We start from the raw sequence: 22,375 nt of genomic DNA on the forward strand, positions 1-22,375 counted from the left end.
CTGGGGGTCTGAGTAGTCACCAGATTGGTCTGTAAGGCTGGGGGTCTGAGGAGTCTCCAGATTGGTCTGTAAGGCTGGGGGTCTGAGTAGTCTCCAGATTGGTCTGTAAGGCTGAGGGTCTGAGTTGTCTCCAGATTGGTCTGTAAGGCTGGGGGTCTGAGTAGTCACCAGATTGTTCTGTAAGGCTGGGGGTCTGAGTAGTCTCCAGATTGGTCTGTAAGGCTGGGGGTTTGAGTAGTCACCAGTTTGGTCTGTAAGGCTGGGGGTCTGAGTAGTCTCCAGATTGGTCTGTAAGGCTGGGGGTCTGAGTAGTCTCCAGATTGGTCTGTAAGGCTGGGGGTCTGAGGAGTCACCAGATTGGTCTGTAAGGCTGGGGGTCTGAGGAGTCTCCAGATTGGTCTGTAAGGCTGGGGGTCTGAGTAGTCACCAGGTTGGTCTGTAAGGCTGCGGGTCTGAGGAGTCTCCAGATTGGTCTGTAAGGCTGGGGGTCTGAGTAGTCTCCAGATTGGTCTGTAAGGCTGAGGGTCTGAGGAGTCTCCAGATTGGTCTGTAAGGCTGGGGGTCTGAGGAGTCTCCAGATTGGTCTGTAAGGCTGGGGGTCTGAGGAGTCTCCAGTTTGGTCTGTAAGGCTGGGGGTCTGAGTAGTCTCCAGATTGGCCTGTAAGGCTGGGGGTCTGAGTAGTCTCCAGATTGGTCTGTAAGGCTGGGGGTCTGAGTAGTCTTCAGATTGGTCTGTAAGGCTGGGGGTCTTAGTAGTCTCCAGATTGGTCTGTAAGGCTGGGGGTCTGAGTAGTCTCCAGATTGGTCTGTAAGGCTGGGGGTCTGAGTAGTCACCAGATTGGTCTGTAAGGCTGGGGGTCTGAGTAGTCTCCAGATTGGTCTGTAAGGCTGGGGGTCTGAGTAGTCACCAGATTGGTCTGTAAGGCTGGGGGTCTGAGTAGTCTCCAGATTGGTCTGTAAGGCTGGGGGTCTGAGTAGTCACCAGATCTCCAGATTGGTCTGTATGGCTGGGGGTCTGAGTAGTCTCCAGATTGGTCTGTAAGGCTGGGGGTCTGAGTAGTCTCCAGATTGGTCTGTAAGGCTGGGGGTCATAGTAGTCACCAGATTGGTCTGTAAGGCTGGGGGTCTGAGTAGTCTCCAGATTTGTCTGTAAGGCTGGGGGTCTGAGTAGTCACCAGATTGGTCTGTAAGGCTGGGGGTCTGAGGAGTCTCCAGATTGGTCTGTAAGGCTGGGGGTCTGAGTAGTCTCCAGATTGGTCTGTAAGGCTGAGGGTCTGAGTTGTCTCCAGATTGGTCTGTAAGGCTGGGGGTCTGAGTAGTCACCAGATTGGTCTGTAAGGCTGGGGGTCTGAGTAGTCTCCAGATTGGTCTGTAAGGCTGGGGGTTTGAGTAATCACCAGTTTGGTCTGTAAGGCTGGGGGTCTGAGTAGTCTCCAGATTGGTCTGTAAGGCTGGGGGTCTGAGTAGTCTCCAGATTGGTTTGTAAGGCTGGGGGTCTGAGGAGTCACCAGATTGGTCTGTAAGGCTGGGGGTCTGAGTAGTCTCCAGATTGGTCTGTAAGGCTGGGGGTCTGAGTAGTCACCAGGTTGGTTTGTAAGGCTGGGGGTCTGAGGAGTCTCCAGATTGGTCTGTAAGGCTGAGGGTCTGAGTAGTCTCCAGATTGGTCTGTAAGGCTGGGGGTCTGAGTAGTCACCAGATTTGTCTGTAAGGCTGGGGGTCTGAGTAGTCTCCAGATTGGTCTGTAAGGCTGGGGGTCTGAGGAGTCTCCAGATTGGTCTGTAAGGCTGGGGGTCTGAGGAGTCTCCAGTTTGTTCTGTAAGGCTGGGGGTCTGAGTAGTCTCCAGATTGGTCTGTAAGGCTGGGGGTCTGAGTAGTCTCCAGATTGGTCTGTAAGGCTGGGGGTCTGAGTAGTCTTCAGATTGGTCTGTAAGGCTGGGGGTCTGAGTAGTCTCCAGATTGGTCTGTAAGGCTGGGGGTCTGAGTAGTCTCCAGATTGGTCTGTAAGGCTGGGGGTCTGAGTAGTCACCAGATTGGTCTGTAAGGCTGGGGGTCTGAGTAGTCTCCATATTGGTCTGTAAGGCTGGGGGTCTGAGTAGTCACCAGATTGGTCTGTAAGGCTGGGGGTCTGAGTAGTCTCCAGATTGGTCTGTATGGCTGGGGGTCTGAGTATTCTTCAGATTGGTCTGTAAGGCTGGGGGTCTGAGTATTCTTCAGATTGATCTGTAAGGCTGGGGGTCTGAGGAGTCTCCAGATTGGTCTGTAAGGCTGGGGGTCTGAGTAGTCTCCAGATTGGAGGTTTTCACAAACTACCCTAACTTTATCGCTGCTGTCCAACCCGTAGCGCCTACACCCTTGTCACTGCTGTAGATCTCAGAAGATTGGAATAAGCATTATGGCAACATTATCTTTCCCTCTGATTGGCTTGAAATGTCACCATAATTATTACTTCCACCAATCCAAATCCTCTCAGGTCTGCAGAGCTAGTGAGTATTGGGGTTCATTTGGAATCCAGAATTCCTCTCACTTGCTCTTTCTATCTCCTCATCTCCTCCTCTCCTCCTCTCCTCCTCTCCTCTTCTCCTCCTCCTATCCTAAGTCTCCCACTCCTTACATCAACCCTCCTGATCATGGCTCCTGTGAGTCTCTGGGTGCTGGGGTCCAGGGTCATGGCTCCTGTAATTCTCTGGGTGCTGGGGTCCAGGGTCATGGCTCCTGTGATTCTCTGGGTGCTGGGGTCCAGGGTCATGGCTCCTGTGATTCCCTCCGCTCCAGTTTGCCCTCCATCCACTCTCACCACTCAGGCTCTGACCACAGTGACAGCAGCCCTGAACGCGCACAGAACCTTAAACGCATGTCCACCGTGACGGGGCTGACTGGGGTAAGAGAAGACAGAGAGACATTGCTCGTTGCATGCTCCTGTGTGTGTGTGTGTGTGTGTGTGTTCTGTGTGTGTGTGTGTGTGTGTGTGTGTGTGTGTGTGTGTGTGTGTGTGTGTGTGTGTGTGTGTGTGTGTGTGTGTGTGTGTGTGTGTGTGTGTGTGTGTGTGTGTGTGTGTGTGTGCGTGCGTGCGTGCGTGTGTGTGTGTTTGTTTTTCCGTTTATAAAGTTCGTGTTGTTTGTTTAGTGTCATTTTACAGTCTTTAGTCAAAGCTGCAGCTGTTGGTTAACTACCCATCATCTCTGTGTTATGAGTGTTTATTGACACACTCACTGCATGCTGTAATTGCTGTCCGTGTGTTTCTGGAGTATCTAGGGGGTATTGTGTGCTAGCCATATATTGGGAGTGTGCAATAACATGTGCCTAAATGTAATAACCTAACCACTCGTCAATGAACAGGATGTGGGTCGTACGTTATCGTGTTCGGGATCCCTTTTTGGGAAATAAAGTATTCTACCACTGTACTACTACTATGGGACTTGTCTGTCCGGCTGTCTGTCAGGAGTCAAGCACTAAGCATTGAGCAACTCTGAATAATTTAATTTGTATATACATATATATATATATATTTATTTATTGAACCTTTATTTAACTAGGCAAGTCAGCTAAGAAAAAAATCTTATTTACAATGACGGCCTACCCCGGCCAAACCCTAACCCGGACGATGCTGGGCCAGTTGTGCGCCGCCGTATGGGACTCCAAAATCACGGCCGGTTGTGATACCGCCTGGAATCAAACCAGGGTCTGTACTGAGATGCATTGCCTTAGATCGCTGCGCCACTCGGGAGCCCTAATGCTAAGTGCTTGTCTTACCTTGATCAGTCCTTTTAATCCTCTCATGGCTTGTGTTGCTGCTTCTTACCTATCTGGGTTTAGTTTCCGGACTTGGGAGTATGGTGTTGCCTGAACCAGAATCTGTGTTTACAGGAGACGTTTGAATATGCTGATTCTCCTTTAAGCCCAGGAAGCAGCCAATCACCAGCTTTTCAAGCTTAATAATGTCATAAAATAAGTTCGGTATTTAACAAAGAATGACGTTTCGCTGAGCAACTATCGTCATTACTGCCGTCGTGGCCGATTTGTACTTCTAAAAAAGGTCGAAATTAAAAATAAATACCTTGTCTGTAAAAAAAAGGAATAATCTTCTTCAGTATTTTTTTGGACCAAGTACGCATGCGCCAAATCCACCTCCTCTGTACCTTCTGCAATATTACATTTACGTCATTCAGCAGACGCTCTTATCCTGAGCGACGGGAGCAATTAACGTTAAGTGCCTTGTTCAAGGGCACATCGACAGATGTTTCACCTGGTCGGCTCGGCGATTCGAAACCAGCAAACTTTCCGTCACTGACCCAACGTTCTTAACCGCTAGGCAACCTGCCGCCCATACGGATTTAAAATACACTACCGGCCAAAAGTTTTAAAACACCTACTCATTCAAGGGTTTTTCTTTATTTTTACTATTTTCAATATACAAACGCTCTCCATACTACATCGGCGAGATTACAGTACCAGTCAAAAGTTCGGACACCTACTCATTCAAGGGTTTTTCTTTATTTTGACTATTTTCTACATTGTAGAATAATAGTGAAGACATCAAAACTATGAAATAACACGTATGGAATCATGTAGTATCCAAAAAAAGTGTTAAACATATCAAAATAGATTTTATATTTGAGATTCTTCAAATAGCTATGCTTTGCCTTGGTGACAGCTTTGCACACTCTTGGCATTCTCTTAACCAGCTTCACCCGGGATGCTTTTCCAACAGTCTTGAAGGAGTTCCCACATATGCTGAGCACTTGTTGGCTGCTTTTCCTTCACTCTGCGGTCCGACACATCCCAAACCATCTCAAATTAGTTTAGGTCGGGGGATTGAAAGAATAGGTGTCCTAGAAATATACACTCACTAAAAATGTACCCTATATTGTCTACTTAATCTACTAACAAAATATTATTGCATTCCATGTAGCACTGTGAAAGAGGTTGATATGACGTTCATACACGTTTGTAGGGGATCAAATCAATGACCTTTCCTGCCGCGGGATCAGCAGACCTGTGCATGTCAGTAATGAGAGATTTTATTGGAGGTGCAGAAGAGGCGAATCATTGTACGATCTAAACCGGTCTGAAATATCTTTTCAATATAACCAAAATATATTGTATTTTCAGCGGTTTGAAGCTGCTGTACAAAACAGAAAAGTAAAAGATGCAAAAATTAAACTTAATGGGGGAGTATAGAAATAGCGCATATAAAACAGATCTACCGCTTCTTAAACTTGATGAGAATGACAGATCTATAACTCATATTTCTATGTGTACTTGGTCAGGTCACCCAAAAGTAACATTTTGCAGCTTTAAGTTTGAAAAGCTGGTAAATAGCAATTTGAATGGCTGCTTCCTGGGCATAAAGGAGAATCACTATATTCAACGTCTCCTGTAAACACAGATTCTGGTTCAGGTGTTGCTAGGGTGTCTGAGATGTTGGGAGTATGTATGGTGTTGCCATGGTGTCTGAGTTGTTGGTAGTATGTACGGTGTTGCCAGGGGATGTTTTATAGAGACATGCCAGTCCCAGTACTCATCTGGTACAGGGTTGTGTTCAGTAGGCACGAAATGAAACACATAGATACTACTTGAAATGCTCATTTTTGGTTTTTAGTTGCAAAACATTTTGCTACGGTTTGTCCTAATGAACACGACCCAGGTCTGTATGTTGTTAGTCCTTCAGGTACTGTACAGATGTAGGATCTTCATTAATTTCCTTAAATAATGCAAACTTGTAGTGTATTTTTTTGTTTTAATAAGGCTTCTAAAGTTTGTAATTTCCACTGACTTGATTTGCCCTGTTGCTGCAGGATTATTTTCCTGTTGTAGAAAACTGGATCAAATTAAGATCCTCCACCTTTGCCTAGTATGTAGTTGGTCCCTCTCTCCCTCTCTCACTGCCCGGTTGGTTCCTTCCTCCACAGATGTGGAGAAAAAGGGCTCTGTTCCTGAAGCATCGCTCCAGGGTATGGCATGGTAAACCACGGGCTTGGTGTGATGCTATGTTATATACCGTATGGTAAACAGGCTTGGTGTGATGCTATGTTATATACCGTATGGTAAACAGGCTTGGTGTGATGCTATGTTATATACCGTATGGTAAACAGGCTTGGTGTGATGCTATGTTATATACCGTATGGTAAACAGGCTTGGTGTGATGCTATGTTATATACCGTACGGCAGTGTTTCTTCATCCTGGTTCTGGTAACCCCAAGAGGGTGGACATTGTAGTTTTTACCCTAGTATTAACACACCCGATTCCACTAATGTTGATGAGTTGATTATTTAAATGACGTGTGTGTGTGTGCAAGGGAAAACACTCAAATGTGCACCCCTTTGTGTCCCCAGGACCAGCATTGTAAGCCTCGTATGCATGTCCTGTTTAATATAATGTTTGTGACATCATCATTGCAAATCAACTGCATTATACTTTTTTTTTTTAAACACTTCAACTTCAACCGGTAAAATGGCTCTTTGGCTAGCTTTTGCTACAGCCTATATCAATGAGCGTTAGCATTCTAGCTAACAACTGCTGCATCCAAAATATTTATCTTGCAAAGAGCACAAGCAAATATAATCTTAACGACTGTTCAAGCAAGAATCAAAACATCCTTGTAAAAGTATGAGAAACCAAAAAAAAATGATTTTGTTTAGAAGTAATAAGGTAAATCTCGGGCTGTTGAATCCGTGCAGATTTGTGATGACTTTCTTACTACCGCCAAGAGTCGCGCGAATCTGTGCCTGATGTCAGTGTGTCTGCGGTAGATATTTCACCCCGTGGTAGATAGTAGTATGTGATGGGTGGTGCCTGGCAATGTTCCCTCTCGTGTTTTCGTCACTGACAAATTTCAGGTCTGCTGAGCGCAAACTTTGTGAAAGTTCAGTGCAACTTCCAGTGTGTTTACTGTGAACACTGAGGCTGTAACCGCTTTAAGTTACAATTTTACTGTGAACACTGAGGCTGTAGCCCTTTAAGTTACAGTTTTACTGTGAACACTGAGGCTGTAACTGCTTTAAGTTACAGTTTTACTGTGAACACTGAGGCTGTAACTGCTTTAAGTTACAGTTTTACTGTGAACACTGAGGCTGTAACTGCTTTAAGTTACAGTTTTACTGTGAACACTGAGGCTGTAACTGCTTTAAGTTACAGTTTTACTGTGAACACTGAGGCTGTAGCCCTTTAAGTTACAGTTTTACTGTGAACACTGAGGCTGTAACCGCTTTAAGTTACAGTTTTACTGTGAACACTGAGGCTGTAACTGCTTTAAGTTACAGTTTTACTGTCAACACTGAGGCTGCAGCCGCTTTAAGTTACAGTTTTACTGTGAACACTGAGGCTGTAGCTGCTTTAAGTTACAGTTTTACTGTGAACACTGAGGCTGTACCTGCTTTAAGTTACAGTTTTACTGTGAACACTGAGGCTGTACCTGCTTTTCGTTAAAGTTTTACTGTGAACACTGAGGCTGTACCTGCTTTAAGTTACAATTTTACTGTGAACACTGAGGCTGTACCTGCTTTAAGTTACAGTTTTACTGTGAACACTGAGGCTGTACCTGCTTTAAGTTACAGTTTTACTGTGAACACTGAGGCTGTAGCCCTTTAAGTTACAGTTTTACTGTGAACACTGAGGCTGTACCTGCTTTAAGTTACAGTTTTACTGTGAACACTGAGGCTGTAACCGCTTTAGGTTACAGTTTTACTGTCAACACTGAGGCTGTAGCCGCTTTAAGTTACAGTTTTACTGTGAACACTGAGGCTGTAGCCCTTTAAGTTACAGTTTTACTGTGAACACTGAGGCTGTACCTGCTTTAAGTTACAGTTTTACTGTGAACACTGAGGCTGTAACCGCTTTAGGTTACAGTTTTACTGTGAACACTGAGGCCGTAACCGCTTTAAGGTACAGTTTTAACAGTGGCCACGTAGGCTACTGTGGCTATTTGTTCATAATGTAGGCCTACCAGAGTGGCTTACCTTCAAAAACAATGGAGAAAATTTATCCCATAACATTTTAACATGGAAATAGCTGTTCTATCATTCAGCCTACAGTAGCAGCCAATGTGTGGTGTTCAATGTAGGCCTACATTCCATGAGACTTAGGGGAAGGGCCCTTCCCCTCGGCCCTAACCCTTCCCCTCGGCCCTACCCCTTCCCCTCGGCCCTAACCCTTCCCCTCGGCCCTAACCCGTCCCCTCGGCCCTAACCCTTCCCCTCGGCCCTAACCCTTCCCCTCGGCCCTAACCCTTCCCCTCGGCCCTAACCCTTCCCCTCGGCCCTAACCCTTCCCCTCGGCCCTAACCCGTCCCCTCGGCCCTACCCCTTCCCCTCGGCCCTAACCCTTCCCCTCGGCCCTACCCCTTCCCCTCGGCCCTAACCCTTCCCCTCGGCCCTAACCCTTCCCCTCGGCCCTACCCCTTCCCCTCGGCCCTAACCCTTCCCCTCGGCCCTAACCCTTCCCCTCGGCCCTACCCCTTCCCCTCGGCCCTAACCCTTCCCCTCGGCCCTACCCCTTCCCCTCGGCCCTACCCCTTCCCCTCGGCCCTAACCCTTCCCCTCGGCCCTACCCCTTCCCCTCGGCCCTAACCCTTCCCCTCGGCCCTACCCCTTCCCCTCGGCCCTACCCCTTCCCCTCGGCCCTACCCCTTCCCCTCGGCCCTAACCCTTCCCCTCGGCCCTACCCCTTCCCCTCGGCCCTACCCCTTCCCCTCGGCCCTACCCCTTCCCCTCGGCCCTAACCGTTCCCCTCGGCCCTACCCCTTCCCCTCGGCCCTACCCCTTCCCCTCGGCCCAAACCCTTCCATGTCCCCAGATCTGAAGTGTCTGGGTGGAGCTTCTACCATATTGATTCCCACCTTAGAGATAAGATAGATAAGATAGATAGAGATAAGTTGAAGGGTTAATGTTAAAGGTTAAAGGCCAAGGGACAAGTGAATATAAGGAGTAAATTGTTTTTTTTTCACAAGCTGATGGTTTGTTGACATTCCTCTGGCTTCTCCTGTAAATTATATGACACATGAACCAGTCAAATACAGTAATATGTGTCCGGTCTGGTGTTATCTTTCTCCCTGGCGAACAGGTGTCCAGTGTTATCAACCTGCCTGCTGTCTGTACTTCGTTCTCCAGTGTTATCAACCTGCCTGCTGTCTGTACTTTGTTCTCCAGTGTTATTGTCAGGTCTTAAGGTTGTTTTGTATTGTGTAGTATAGTATCAGTTACAGACTCCTTGAATAGCTTATTGTTAGACAGAGATATGTGCACACTCCCCACAGAATACCCGACTACTGTGACTGACCCAAACTTCAGGAAAGCTTTGACTACGTACAGACTCAGTGAGCATAGCCTTGTTATTGAGAAAGGCCGCCATAGGCAGACCTGGCTCTCAAGAGAAGACAGGCTATGTGCACACTGCCTACAAAATGAGGTGGAAACTGAGCTGCACTTCCTGACCTCTTGCCAAATGTATGACCATATTAGAGACACATATTTCCCTCAGATTACACAGACCCACAAAGAATTCGAAAACAAACCCGATTTTCATAAACTCCCAAATCTACTGGGTGAAATACCACAGTGTGCCATCACAGCAGCAAGATTTGTGACCTGTTGCCACAAGAAAAGGGCAACCAGTGAAGAACAAACACTGTTGTAAATATAACCCATATTTATGTTAATTTTCCCTTTTGTTGACATGGGAAACATATGCAAGTGAAAAAGATAATAAACAACCTCTCTCTCTCTCCCCCTCCCCTGCCTCTCTCCTCTGTCGCTCTCCCTTTCTCTCTCTCTCTCTCTCTCTCTCTCTCTCACTCTCTTCCCCTTTCCTCTAGCTGGCTCTGTCCTCTCTCTCTCTCTCTTCCCCTCTCCTGTAGCTGGCTCTATCCTCTATCTCTGCTGCTCACTCTGTGCTCCCCTCCTCTCTCTCCTCTCCCTCCTCTCTCTCTCCTTCCTCCCTCCTCTGGATGTCTGAGTGAGTGTGGGCTTGTGCCAGGATGTGACTGGACTGGTGAGGTATGAGCATGTGAGGTAGTAAAGGAGAGGGGAGGAGAGTAAGTGAGTGTGTTTGGGGCTCGTTGGCTGGACGTCTGTGTCCAGTGTGTTGGCTGGACGTCTGTGTCCAGTGTGTCTGTGTCCAGTGTGTCTGTGTCCAGTGTGTTGGCTGGACGTCTGTATCCAGTGTGTTGGCTGGACGTCTGTATCCAGTGTGTTGGCTGGTGGTCTGTGTCCAGTGTGTCTGTGTCCAGTGTGTTGGCTGGTCGTCTGTGTCCAGTGTGTTGGCTGGTCGTCTGTGTCCAGTGTGTCTGTGTCCAGTGTGTTTGTGTCCAGTGTGTCTGTGTCCAGTGTGTTGGCTGGACGTCTGTGTCCAGTGTGTCTGTGTCCAGTGTGTCTGTGTCCAGTGTGTTGGCTGGTGGTCTGTGTCCAGTGTGTTGGCTGGACGTCTGTGTCCAGTGTGTTGGCTGGACGTCTGTGTCCAGTGTGTTGGCTGGTGGTCTGTGTCCAGTGTGTTGGCTGGACGTCTGTGTCCAGTGTGTTGGCTGGACGTCTGTGTCCAGTGTGTTTGTTGTGCCAATTCTATTAGCATGTGATCCAGGCTGTAGCTGTGTTAGTACGGCCAGCTCTGGTTCAGTTGCTTAGTTATTTATAGGTCATGTGAACAGCTGTACCAGCAATGACAGGGAACAGGTCTCCTCTTTCTCAATAGGGCACTCCTACCTGTGTGTGAGTCAGAGCAGGCTATTTCTTTCTTTACAGGCTGTAGCCTACCGCTTGGCCCATTGCAGAGGCTGCAGTGCTTGGGCAACATGGCTGGCATCTCCTCTGGGGGGGTGGGAGTGGTCATTCAGTTACACAAAGGCAGAGTTTTTCAAAAAGGTGCTCTAAATAAGAAAATTAATTGGAAGTACGTTTAGAGTTCAAAGGTCGAGTCCATGTTAGCCTGAACCTAGATCTATTGCAGTCTATCTGGCAAGACAGCACAAACAGATCTGGGATCAGGCTAGGGCCAGGCTGGATGCACCGGGATATCAGAGGAGGCTGGTGGGAGGAGGTATAGGAGGACAGGCTCATTGTAATGGCTGGAAGGGTATGCTACGGCAATGTGAAAATTCTATACTAATATATAGTGTGAATGCGTCAGTGCGTTTGGACAATTAATAGACACTGCAGTAAATAAAACCTCATCAAAATATCTGTCTTGTCCAAGACCGAGGGGGAAACCAAATTCATTCTGATTGGCTGGGCCTGGCTCCCCAGTGGCTGGGCCTGGCTCCCCAGTGGCTGGGCCTGGCTCCCCAGTGGGTGGGCCTGGCTCCCCAGTGGGTGGGCCTGGCTGCCAAGTCGGTGGGCCTGGCTCCCCAGTGGGTGGGCCTGGCTGCCAAGTCGGTGGGCCTGGCTCCCCAGTGGGTGGGCCTGGCTCCCCAGTGGGTGGGCCTGGCTGCCAAGTCGGTGGGCCTGGCTCCCCAGTGGGTGGGCCTGGCTGCCAAGTCGGTGGGCCTATGCCCTCCAAGGCCCACCCATGGCTGAAACCCTACTCAGTCGTATGAAATCCATAGCTTAGGGCCTAATGAATTGTTTTTAATCGACTGATTTCCTTATATGTACTGTTGCATGTTGTGTTTATATATTTTTTCCAGTATATAAACAAGCCATTTGCCACACAGACCTGCCATCATTCACTTTAAACTGGACTGTGTGTTTACAGGAAGTAGGCCCTGCCATCATTCACTTTGAACTGGACCGTGTGTGTTTACAGGAAGTAGGCCCTGCCATCATTCACTTTAAACTGGACTGTGTGTGTTTACAGGAAGTAGGCCCTGCCATCATTCACTTTGAACTGGACCGTGTGTGTTTACAGGAAGTAGGCCCTGCCATCATTCACTTTAAACTGGACTGTGTGTGTTTACAGGAAGTAGGCCCTGCCATCATTCACTTTAAACTGGACTGTGTGTGTTTACAGGAAGTAGGCCCTGCCATCATTCACTTTGAACTGGACCGTGTGTGTTTACAGGAAGTAGGCCCTGCCATCATTCACTTTAAACTGGACTGTGTGTGTTTACAGGAAGTAGGCCATGCCATCATTCACTTTGAACTGGACTGTGTGTGTTTACAGGAAGTAGCAACAGCACAACTTTAGATCATTAGAACACATTCCTCGAAAGCCACAAAATATACCTGAATGGATTTCTGTAAATATGTAAATACCACGGTAGTCCTCTTACATTTGTAAACTTTACAGAGTCCTATTGATCAAACAACCATGACAAGGTAGGCTGTCTCTCCCTCAGTTACGCACATCAACAACAAGATCAAATTGAAATTATTTATTTTTTAACCTTTATTTAACTAGGCAAGCCAGTTAAGAACAAATTCTTATTTACAATGACGTCCTACCGGGGAACAGTGGGTTAACTGCCTTGTTCAGGTGCAGAATGACAGATTTTTTACCTTGTCAGCTCGGGGATTCGATCCAGCAACCTTTCGGTTACTGGCTAAATGTACAACCTGATAGCAATATGTTTTGGGACAACCAGGAAATGTATAGGTGAATTATATGAATCGTGCGTTGAACACCATCCATCTATTCTGCCAACAATGCCTTACTGTACGTCATAGAATTGAGTCAAATATAACCTATTTTTAAAAACTCTTTATAAAGTTAGTTTTGTAGCATAAACTGGGATTTTATTTTTATTTTTTACTGATATTATGATTGTCTGTAAAGTAGTTAAAACACTGTCAGTCCCACTCTAAGCCAAGGTTGAAATTGAATTGCGTTGCTCTTGCTCCTTGCATGTCGTCCGTCCTCTGCAGGAGAGAGGTAATACTGTGTTGCTGTGTGTGATTCTTCATCTTGGTATTGATGTATCTAGTTACAGTGACAGTACATGGATTGATTTGCAGTGACGTTGCTGTGCTTTGGATGAGTGGCTCAGAGCCTTGGCTGTATTCAATTATGTGCTCAGCTACTGTTTGATTGTGCCTTGAAACGCCTGTTTGAAACGTTTAGAGTTGGAGTGAACTGAAGACTGTCTACCTTACTGAATGCATCTAAGGCTGTCCTTTGTTATGATGTACCTTATGGGCCAGCTTCCCAGACACATAATCTCTATTGATATAAGGCTTTTCAGTCAAGGACTTAATGTGTGTCTGGGAAAACGGGGCTTTGTCTGTGTATTTCAGCTGACCACGTGTGTGTGTGTGTGTGTGTGTGTGTGTGTGTGTGTGTGTGTGTGTGTGTGTGTGTGTGTGTGTGTGTGTGTGTGTGGGTGTGGGTGTGTGTGTGTGTGTGTGTGTTGTCGGTCTCCTCTCAGGTTGACAAGCATCAACAGAGTAAGGACTCTGTGTTCTTCCGTGATGGAAAGAGGAGGATTGACTTCATCCTGTCCTATGTGGATGACCGAGACGGAGAGAGGAAACAGGTAAGATACAACCTGCAGAAACACACCTGCGCTCACTATTACTGAAGCTATTACCTTTTCTATAATGTCAAAACGCAATTTACTAGTTATCACAAGTTTTTCTATGTACTGTAATCTGTAATTGTACTGTAATCTGTAATGTACTGTAATTGTACTGTAATCTGTAATGTACTGTAATTCAAAGTGAGACTAGGTGCTGGTTTCTGAGCACAGGACACTTAGCCTGGGTAAACCAGACTGAATGTTCTGCTCCATTGTGAGTTTAGCCTTCAGTTTAGCTTACCCAGGCTACATGACTAGTATTTGGCAATAGTACAGTTATACAGTGTGAGTCAGTATAGAAGCATACTTGCACTACATTGTCAGTTTTCAGTAGCAGCTATTTTTCTCTTGCCAAGCTGTTCATACTATCACTGTCTTTGTTGATAGTGTTAAAGGGGAATTAGCCGGTGACACTTTGCTTCTTCAAAGTCCAATATCTTGAAAACTTGACTGCCGACATGCAAAACATTTTGGGGCTGTAATCAACAGTGGACTAATGGAGAAAAAAAAAAAATATATAGTTTTGGAGTGGATTTTTCCCTTGAATATTTTTGAGATAAGCTACACTAGCTATGATTCCTGATTCCTAGCCAGCCGCATGGAATGGAATGTCCTTCAGCCTTGCTTTTGCGTTAGCCTTGAATTGACACTTAGTTTCCTTGGTTAGTTAGTTATTTTAGTGTATTTTGAGTACTAAGTATGTTTGAGTAGTATTTACATGCTGTGTGAACTGTGACACAGTTTGAACGGCCCTCACTTGTCCCCATATGTTAGGCTACTGGACTGGCCTGGTCAGTAGCTTCAGACTGTATGTTGGGTTACTGGACTGGCCTGGTCAGTAGCTTCAGACTGTATGTTAGGCTACTGTGCTGGCCTGGTCAGTAGCTTCAGACTGTATGTTAGGCTACTGTGCTGGCCTGGTCAGTAGCTTCAGACTGTATGTTAGGCTACTGTGCTGGCCTGGTCAGTAGCTTCAGACTGTATGTTAGGCTACTGTGCTGGCCTGGTCAGTAGCTTCAGACTGTATGTTAGGCTACTGTGCTGGCCTGGTCAGTAGCTTCAGACTGTATGTTAGGATGCAGCTAGCCCAGGGACTAGTAGCTACAGAGTGAATGGTCCAGTGTGTCTGGTACAGGAGTGTTAGCCCTAACACCTTGTTGTTACTGTCACTTCATGGCTGGGAGGCCTGTCAGCTCTGAATGTCAGCTCTGCTGTGTCTGTCTGTCCTGAACCTCACACACAGACACCACACTCACTGCTCACCATACTGACCCTAGGCCTGGACAGGAACTGTCACACAGACACAAACACAAGCACACACACAGTCACTATTCCTAGAATGTTATAGTTGGATGTGTGGTAGCAGGAAAGTTGAGGCCCTCTTCCTGTATGATAAATGCAGATGACAAAGCAGTGAAATTGATGGAGGAAGTTGTATTTCTAGTGCCAAAACAGATAAACTCCCCATTACTGTGTGTTTCTATAGCAACGCGCATGCCCCGCCCACCTGTCTTTTTCAGCAGTATTTCCTGTGTTTGAGGGATGCAAAATCCACTAATCACTTTAAATCTCGCTGGATGGATTGCTTTCATTTTACTCTTCTGACTCTTTCGTACTCTTGCTTGTGCCTGATGTTTTTCCCCCGTTAGCGTTACCACCGCGGGAAATGTTTGCAATGACCTGTCAAACACACCCCGGCAATGGCTGACGTGGGCTCTATGGGATACATTGTCTTTCAGTTGAATCTGTATGAACGCTAAAGTTTAATCAGGGATTTAACGCACCGTCTCCACACTTACATCACAAGAAAGAGTAGAAAGATAACTTTTATTTTGATGGGTGTACATTTTTGGTGGGATTGAAGAAAGAAAAAAATAAGTTAGAATTTAATACAGTTAAAATTAGATGCGCTGAAATGAATGCAAACTTCTGATAATGAACACTGGGATTATAGTGATATTATGTCTGATATCGCAAACAATATAAATACTTTTTTAGATACATGTCTTCTAACTATTACATTTATTAGAATTGTTTTAAAAAACTTTTAACAATTTCGATGACCATTGCTAGTTGTTATGTTCCTCTCCCATATTGTTGTGTTTCTCAACAGGAGAGGCGCAAGGAGTATGAAGCTAACCTACAGAAGGCAGGTCTGGAGCTGGAGACAGAGGATCAATCGGTAAGATTCCTGCTCTGAAGATTCATTCGGTTAGATATAACCAAGTTATGGTGAGATTCCTGCTCTGAAGATTCATTCGGTTAGATATAACCAAGTTATGGTGAGATTCCTGCTCTGAAGATTCATTCGGTTAGATATAACCAAGTTATGGTGAGATTCCTGCTCTGAAGATTCATTCGGTTAGATATAACCAAGTTATGGTGAGATTCCTGCTCTGAAGATTCATTTGGTTAGATATAACCAAGTTATGGTGAGATTCCTGCTCTGAAGATTCATTCGGTTAGATATAACCAAGTTATGGTGAGATTCCTGCCCTGAAGATTCATTCGGTTAGATATTACCAAGTTATGGTGAATAAATAAATACCCTGGTCTTAGATTTGTTTGTGCTGTGTTGCTAACACCATTAGACCATAGAAGTTAGTAACGCAGTATAAACTGATCTGGGACCAGGTTAGTGAATAACACCATTAGACCATAGAAGTTAGTAACGCATCATAAACTGATCTGGGACCAGGTTAGTGAATAACATGGTTGGACCATAGAAGTTAGTAACGCATCATAAACTGATCTGGGACCAGGTTAGTGAATAAAACCATTGGGCCATAGAAGTTAGTAACGCATCATAAACTGATCTGGGACCAGGTTAGTGAATAACACCATTGGACCATACAGGGACAAACTGTTCTGTTTTTGTACTGGGGGATGCCATTACTCTTTCTCACCACCTGGGGGAGGTAGATCAATAGAAAACATCACAGCACAGTTCAGGAGAAATGGCTTGTTTGTGGTAGTACAAGTAGCTCAATTCTGCTATTGGGACATAAATGGATTGTCCTTGAGCAACCCTATAGTGAGACTGATATGACTGTCTCTGTCTGTCTTTGTCTGTCTTTGTTTCTCTGGTCTGTTTCTCTGGTCTGTTTCTCTGGTCTGTTTCTCTGGTCTGTTTCTCTGGTCTGTTTCTCTGGTCTGCTTCTCTGGTCTGTTTCTCTGGTCTGTTTTTCTGGTCTGTTTCTCTGCCTGTTTCTCTGGTCTGTTTCTCTGGTCTGTTTCTCTGGTCTGTTTCTCTGGTCTGTTTCTCTGGTCTGCTTCTCTGGTCTGTTTCTCTGGTCTGCTTCTCTGGTCTGTTTCTCTGGTCTGTTTCTCTGGTCTGTTTCTCTGGTCTGTTTCTCTGGTCTGTTTTTCTGGTCTGTTTCTCTGGTCTAATTATCTGCTTATTTCTCTGTCTGTTTCTCTGTCGGTCAATTTCTCCATCTCTCCATCTCCACATCTCCACATCTCTCCATCTCTCCATCTCCACATCTCTCCATATCTCTCCATCTCCACATCTCTCCATCTCCACATCTCTCCATCTCTCCATCTCCACATCTCTCCATCTCCACATCTCTCCATCTCTCCATCTCCACATCTCTCCAACTCCACATCTCTCCATCTCTCCATATCTCTCCATCTCCACATCTCTCCATCTCCACATCTCTCCATCCCACCATCTCTCCATCCCACCATCTCCACATCTCTCCAAATCTCCACAATCCACATCACCCCATCGCTCCCATCTCTCCATCCCACCATCTTCACATCTCTCGATCTCTCCATCCCACCATCTCTCCATCCTACCATCTCTCCATCCTACCATCTCTCCAAATCTCTCCATCTAATCCATCTCCACATCTCACCATCTCTCCATCTCTCCATCTCTCCATGTCACCGTCTCACCATCCTACCATCTCTCCATCCCACCATCTCTCCATGTCTCCATGCCTCCATCACACCATCTCTCCATTTAACCATCTCCACATCTCTCCATCCATCTCTCCATTTCTCTCCTCCAATCAGGAGTCAGATGACGGTAAGACATACTATGTGAAGATCCACACTCCATGGGATGTGCTGGCCACCTATGCCGACGTCCTCAAGATCAAGGTTCCCTTCAAGGCCAACGACATCCCCGCCCACAAGGTACAGTAGGCAGCCGGGTATCCTAGTGGTTAGAGAGGCGAGCCAGCAACCAGAGGGTTCCCGGTTCGAATCGCAAAACTAAAAGTAAAAATCTGGTCAGGACAAATTTCCGTAGACTGTAGGGAAGATCTGTTTGTGCTCTTGCTAACTCCATTGCTTTCATTGTCAAGCCAAACACAATTGGCCCTCAGGCTACAGTAGGAATGTAAAACTAGCACTCAGGATAGGAATGTAAAACTAGCACTCAGGATAGGAATGTAAAACTAGCACTCAGGCTAGGAATGTAAAACTAGCACTCAGGATAGGAATGTAAAACTAGCACTCAGGATAGGAATGTAAAACTAGCACTCAGGATAGGAATGTAAAACTAGCACTCAGGATAGGAATGTAAAACTAGTACTCAGGATAGGAATGTAAAACTAGCACTCAGGATAGGAATGTAAAACTAGCACTCAGGATAGGAATGTAAAACTAGCACTCAGGATAGGAATGTAAAACTAGCACTCAGGATAGGAATGTAAAACTAGCACTCAGTATAGGAATGTAAAACTAGCACTCAGGATAGGAATGTAAAACTAGCACTCAGGATATGAATGTAAAACTAGCACTCAGGATAGGAATGTAAAACTAGCACTCAGGATAGGAATGTAAAACTAGCACTCAGGATAGGAATGTAAAACTAGCACTCAGGATAGGAATGTAAAACTAGCACTCAGGATAGGAATGTAAAACTAGCATGCAGGATAGGAATGTAAAACTAGCACTCAGGATAGGAATGTAAAACTAGCACTCAGGCTACGAATGTAAAACTAGTACTCAGGATAGGAATGTAAAACTATCACTCAGGATAGGAATGTAAAACTAGCACTCAGAATAGGAATGTAAAACTAGTACTCAGGATAGGAATGTAAAACTAGCACTCAGGATAGGAATGTAAAACTAGCACTCAGAATAGGAATGTAAAACTAGTACTCAGGATAGGAATGTAAAACTAGTACTCAGGATAGGAATGTAAAACTAGCTCTCAGGATAGGAATGTAAAACTAGCACTCAGGCTAGGAATGTAAAACTTGTACTCAGGATAGGATTGTAAAACTAGCACTCAGGTTAGGAATGTAAAACTAGCACTCAGGATAGGAATGTAAAACTAGTACTCAGGATAGGAATGTAAAACTAGCACTCAGGATAGGATTGTAAAACTTGTACTCAGGATAGGAATGTAAAACTAGCACTCAGGATAGGAATGTAAAACTAGCACTCAGGATAGGAATGTAAAACTAGCACTCAGAATAGGAATGTAAAACTAGTACTCAGGATAGGAATGTAAAACTAGTACTCAGGATAGGAATGTAAAACTAGCTCTCAGGATAGGAATGTAAAACTAGCACTCAGGCTAGGAATGTAAAACTTGTACTCAGGATAGGATTGTAAAACTAGCACTCAGGTTAGGAATGTAAAACTAGCACTCAGGATAGGAATGTAAAACTAGTACTCAGGATAGGAATGTAAAACTAGCACTCAGGATAGGATTGTAAAACTTGTACTCAGGATAGGAATGTAAAACTAGCACTCAGGCTAGGAATGTAAAACTTGTACTCAGGATAGGAATGTAAAACTAGCACTCAGGATAGGATTGTAAAACTAGCACTCAGGATAGGAATGTAAAACTAGCACTCAGGATAGGAATGTAAAACTAGCACTCAGGATAGGAATGTAAAACTAGCACTCAGGCTAGGAATGTAAAACTAGCACTCAGGATAGGAATGTAAAACTAGCACTCAGGATAGGAATGTAAAACTAACATTCAGGCTAGGAATGTAAAACTAGTATTCAGGCTAGGAATGTAAAACTAGCACTCAGGCTAGGAATGTAAAACTAGTGCTCAGGCTAGGAATGTAAAACTAGCACTCAGGCTAGGAATGTAAAACTAGCAATGTAAAATGATAAAGATTCCCATTCTTAAAGTCTCCTCTTCCACCAGGACATTCCCATTAACTGGCTGTTCACTCCCTTCCGTCTACCGAACCACATTATGAATCCTGAACCAGACTACTTCACCTCACCCTTCAACAAGGAAAAGATCGACTTCTTCCTTATCGATGACAAGGAGACCTTCTTCCCTCCCTCTGTCCGCAACAGGATAGTAAGTACTGCACTGTCATTAGGGTTCGTTATAGGAGAATCAAGTGGACTGTCATTAGGGTTCGTTATAGGAGAATCAAGTGGACCGTCATTAGGGTTCGTTATAGGAGAATCAAGTGGACTGTCATTAGGGTTCGTTATAGGAGAATCAAGTGGACCGTCATTAGGGTTCGTTATAGGAGAAACAAGTGGACCGTCATTAGGGTTCGTTATAGGAGAATCAAGTGGACCGTCATTAGGGTTCGTTATAGGAGAATCAAGTGGACCGTCATTAGGGTTCATTATAGGAGCATCAAGTGGACTGTCATTAGGGTTCGTTATAGGAGAATCAAGTGGACCATCATTAGGGTTTGTGATAGGAGAATCAAGTGGACCGTCATTAGGGTTCGTTATAGGAGAATCAAGTGAACTGTCGTAACACGTATTTCTTATCAGAGATTTAAATGTATTCAAGGTATTCCTGTAAATATAGTGGCTTCTAAAATGAATGAATATAATATTAAACTTTCACCTCTCCTCCTCCAGGTGTTCTAAATGACCTTTCACCTCTCCTCCTCCAGGTGTTCTAAATGACCTTTCACCTCTCCTCCTCCAGGTGTACTAAATTACCTTTCACCTCTCCTCCTCCAGGTGTTCTAAATGACCTTTCACCTCTCCTCCTCCAGGTGTATTATATCCTGGCCCGCTGTGCGTACCACAAGGAGGACAGTGATGACAAGAACAAGAAGGGCATCAAGCGCCTGCTCAACAACGGAACCTACGGGGCTGCCTTCCCACTACATGATGTAAGAAGCTGCTGTTTAATAGTGACCTTTCTCCTGGTGGCTTAAACAGCTTTGCCCTCTGGGCTCTTGTTGGGCCTAAATGGTGTGCACATATGCCATTGAGTATCTGTGAAGTCGTTAAAGGCATAGTGTGTGCAGTATAAAGGACTTTAAAAAGGTAGTTTTCGGCGAGACAATGCGCAGAGACATAACGATGAGATCATCTGACTCTGGGGGGGAGTAGAAAAATGGCTTGATTGCTAGAATCTCGCGCCATCGCTTTAATATTGTGGGGGAAAGGAAAGTGAAATAAAATATTTTTTGGGGTGCACAATGTGCTCTCTTTGTGTTTCATACAATAATTCCCTGTTTAGAAGACTGTTGGATATGTGGCTACTGCGACTTGAAGCTCATTTGTAATGGAACTGATCCAACCATATTCTCTGTAACAAAACTGACCCTATTATCATCACCTTTGGATGTGAGACACGCATGTTATGGATGAACAGTAGGACCATGACTCTAATGACCTGAATCCAGTAGGACCATGACTCTAATGACATCTATCCAGTAGGACCTTGACTCTAATGACCTCTATCCAGTAGGACCTTGACTCTAATGACATGAATCCAGTAGGACCATGACTCTAATTACCTGTATCCAGTAGGACCATGACTCTAATGACATGAATCCAGTAGGACCATGACTCTAATGACATGAATCCAGTAGGACCATGACTCTAATGACATGTATCCAGTAGGACCATGACTCTAATGACATGCATCCAGTAGGACCATGACTCTAATGACATGAATCCAGTAGGATCATGACTCTAATGACCTCTATCCAGTAGGACCATGACTCTAATGACATGAATCCAGTAGGACCATGACTCTAATGACATGTATCCAGTAGGACCATGACTCTAATGACATGAATCCAGTAGGACCATGACTCTAATGACATGTATCCAGTAGGACCATGACTCTAATGACATGTATCCAGTAGGACCATGACTCTAATGACATGTATCCAGTAGGACCATGACTCTAATGACCTGTATCTCTCTATGTATCCAGTAGGACCATGACTCTAATGACCTGTATCTCTCTGTATGTATCCAGTAGGACCATGACTCTAATGACCTGTATCTCTCTATGTATCCAGTAGGACTATGACTCTAATGACCTCTATCTCTCTGTATGTATCCAGTAGGACCATGACTCTAATGACCTCTATCTCTCTGTATGTATCCAGTAGGACCATGACTCTAATGACCTGTATCCAGTAGGACCATGACTCTAATGACCTGTATCCAGTAGGACCATGACTCTAATGACCTGTATCCAGTAGGACCATGACTCTAATGACCTGTATCCAGTAGGACCATGACTCTAATGACCTGTATCCAGTAGGACCATGACTCTAATGACCTCTATCCAGTAGGACCATGACTCTAATGACATGAATCCAGTAGGACCATGACTCTAATGACATGTATCCAGTAGGACCATGACTCTAATGACATGTATCCAGTAGGACCATGACTCTAATGACATGCATCCAGTAGAACCATGACTCTAATGACATGAATCCAGTAGGACCATGACTCTAATGACCTCTATCCAGTAGCACCATGACTCTAATGACATGAATCCAGTTGGACCATGACTCTAATGACATGAATCCAGTAGGACCATGACTCTAATGACATGTATCCAGTAGGACCATGACTCTAATGACCTGTATCCAGTAGGACCATGACTCTAATGACATCTATCCAGTAGGACCATGACTCTAATGACATCTATCCAGTAGGACCATGACTCTAATGACATGTATCCAGTAGGACCATGATTCTAATGACATGTATCCAGTAGGACCATG

At 45.2% G+C, this 22,375-nt stretch overlaps 1 protein-coding gene across 2 annotated transcripts in view; it reads left to right on the forward strand.

The window, feature by feature from the left end:
• Positions 1–22,375, forward strand: part of LOC139578065 (anoctamin-5-like) — a 66,897-nt gene that overhangs the window by 14,642 nt on the left and 29,880 nt on the right. The window contains exons 3-9 of one of the 2 annotated variants that reach the window (XM_071405244.1): positions 2,597–2,878; positions 5,910–5,951; positions 13,290–13,397; positions 15,553–15,621; positions 17,460–17,582; positions 19,564–19,725; positions 20,390–20,509. In XM_071405244.1, coding sequence (XP_071261345.1) covers positions 2,597–2,878; positions 5,910–5,951; positions 13,290–13,397; positions 15,553–15,621; positions 17,460–17,582; positions 19,564–19,725; positions 20,390–20,509 — 906 coding nt within the window. The remainder of the gene's footprint in view (positions 1–2,596; positions 2,879–5,909; positions 5,952–13,289; positions 13,398–15,552; positions 15,622–17,459; positions 17,583–19,563; positions 19,726–20,389; positions 20,510–22,375) is intronic. The other variant, XM_071405245.1, reaches the window with a different exon arrangement.

Source organism: Salvelinus alpinus, chromosome 6, assembly GCF_045679555.1.
Source record: "Salvelinus alpinus chromosome 6, SLU_Salpinus.1, whole genome shotgun sequence".
Classification (NCBI taxonomy): Eukaryota; Metazoa; Chordata; class Actinopteri; order Salmoniformes; family Salmonidae; genus Salvelinus; species Salvelinus alpinus.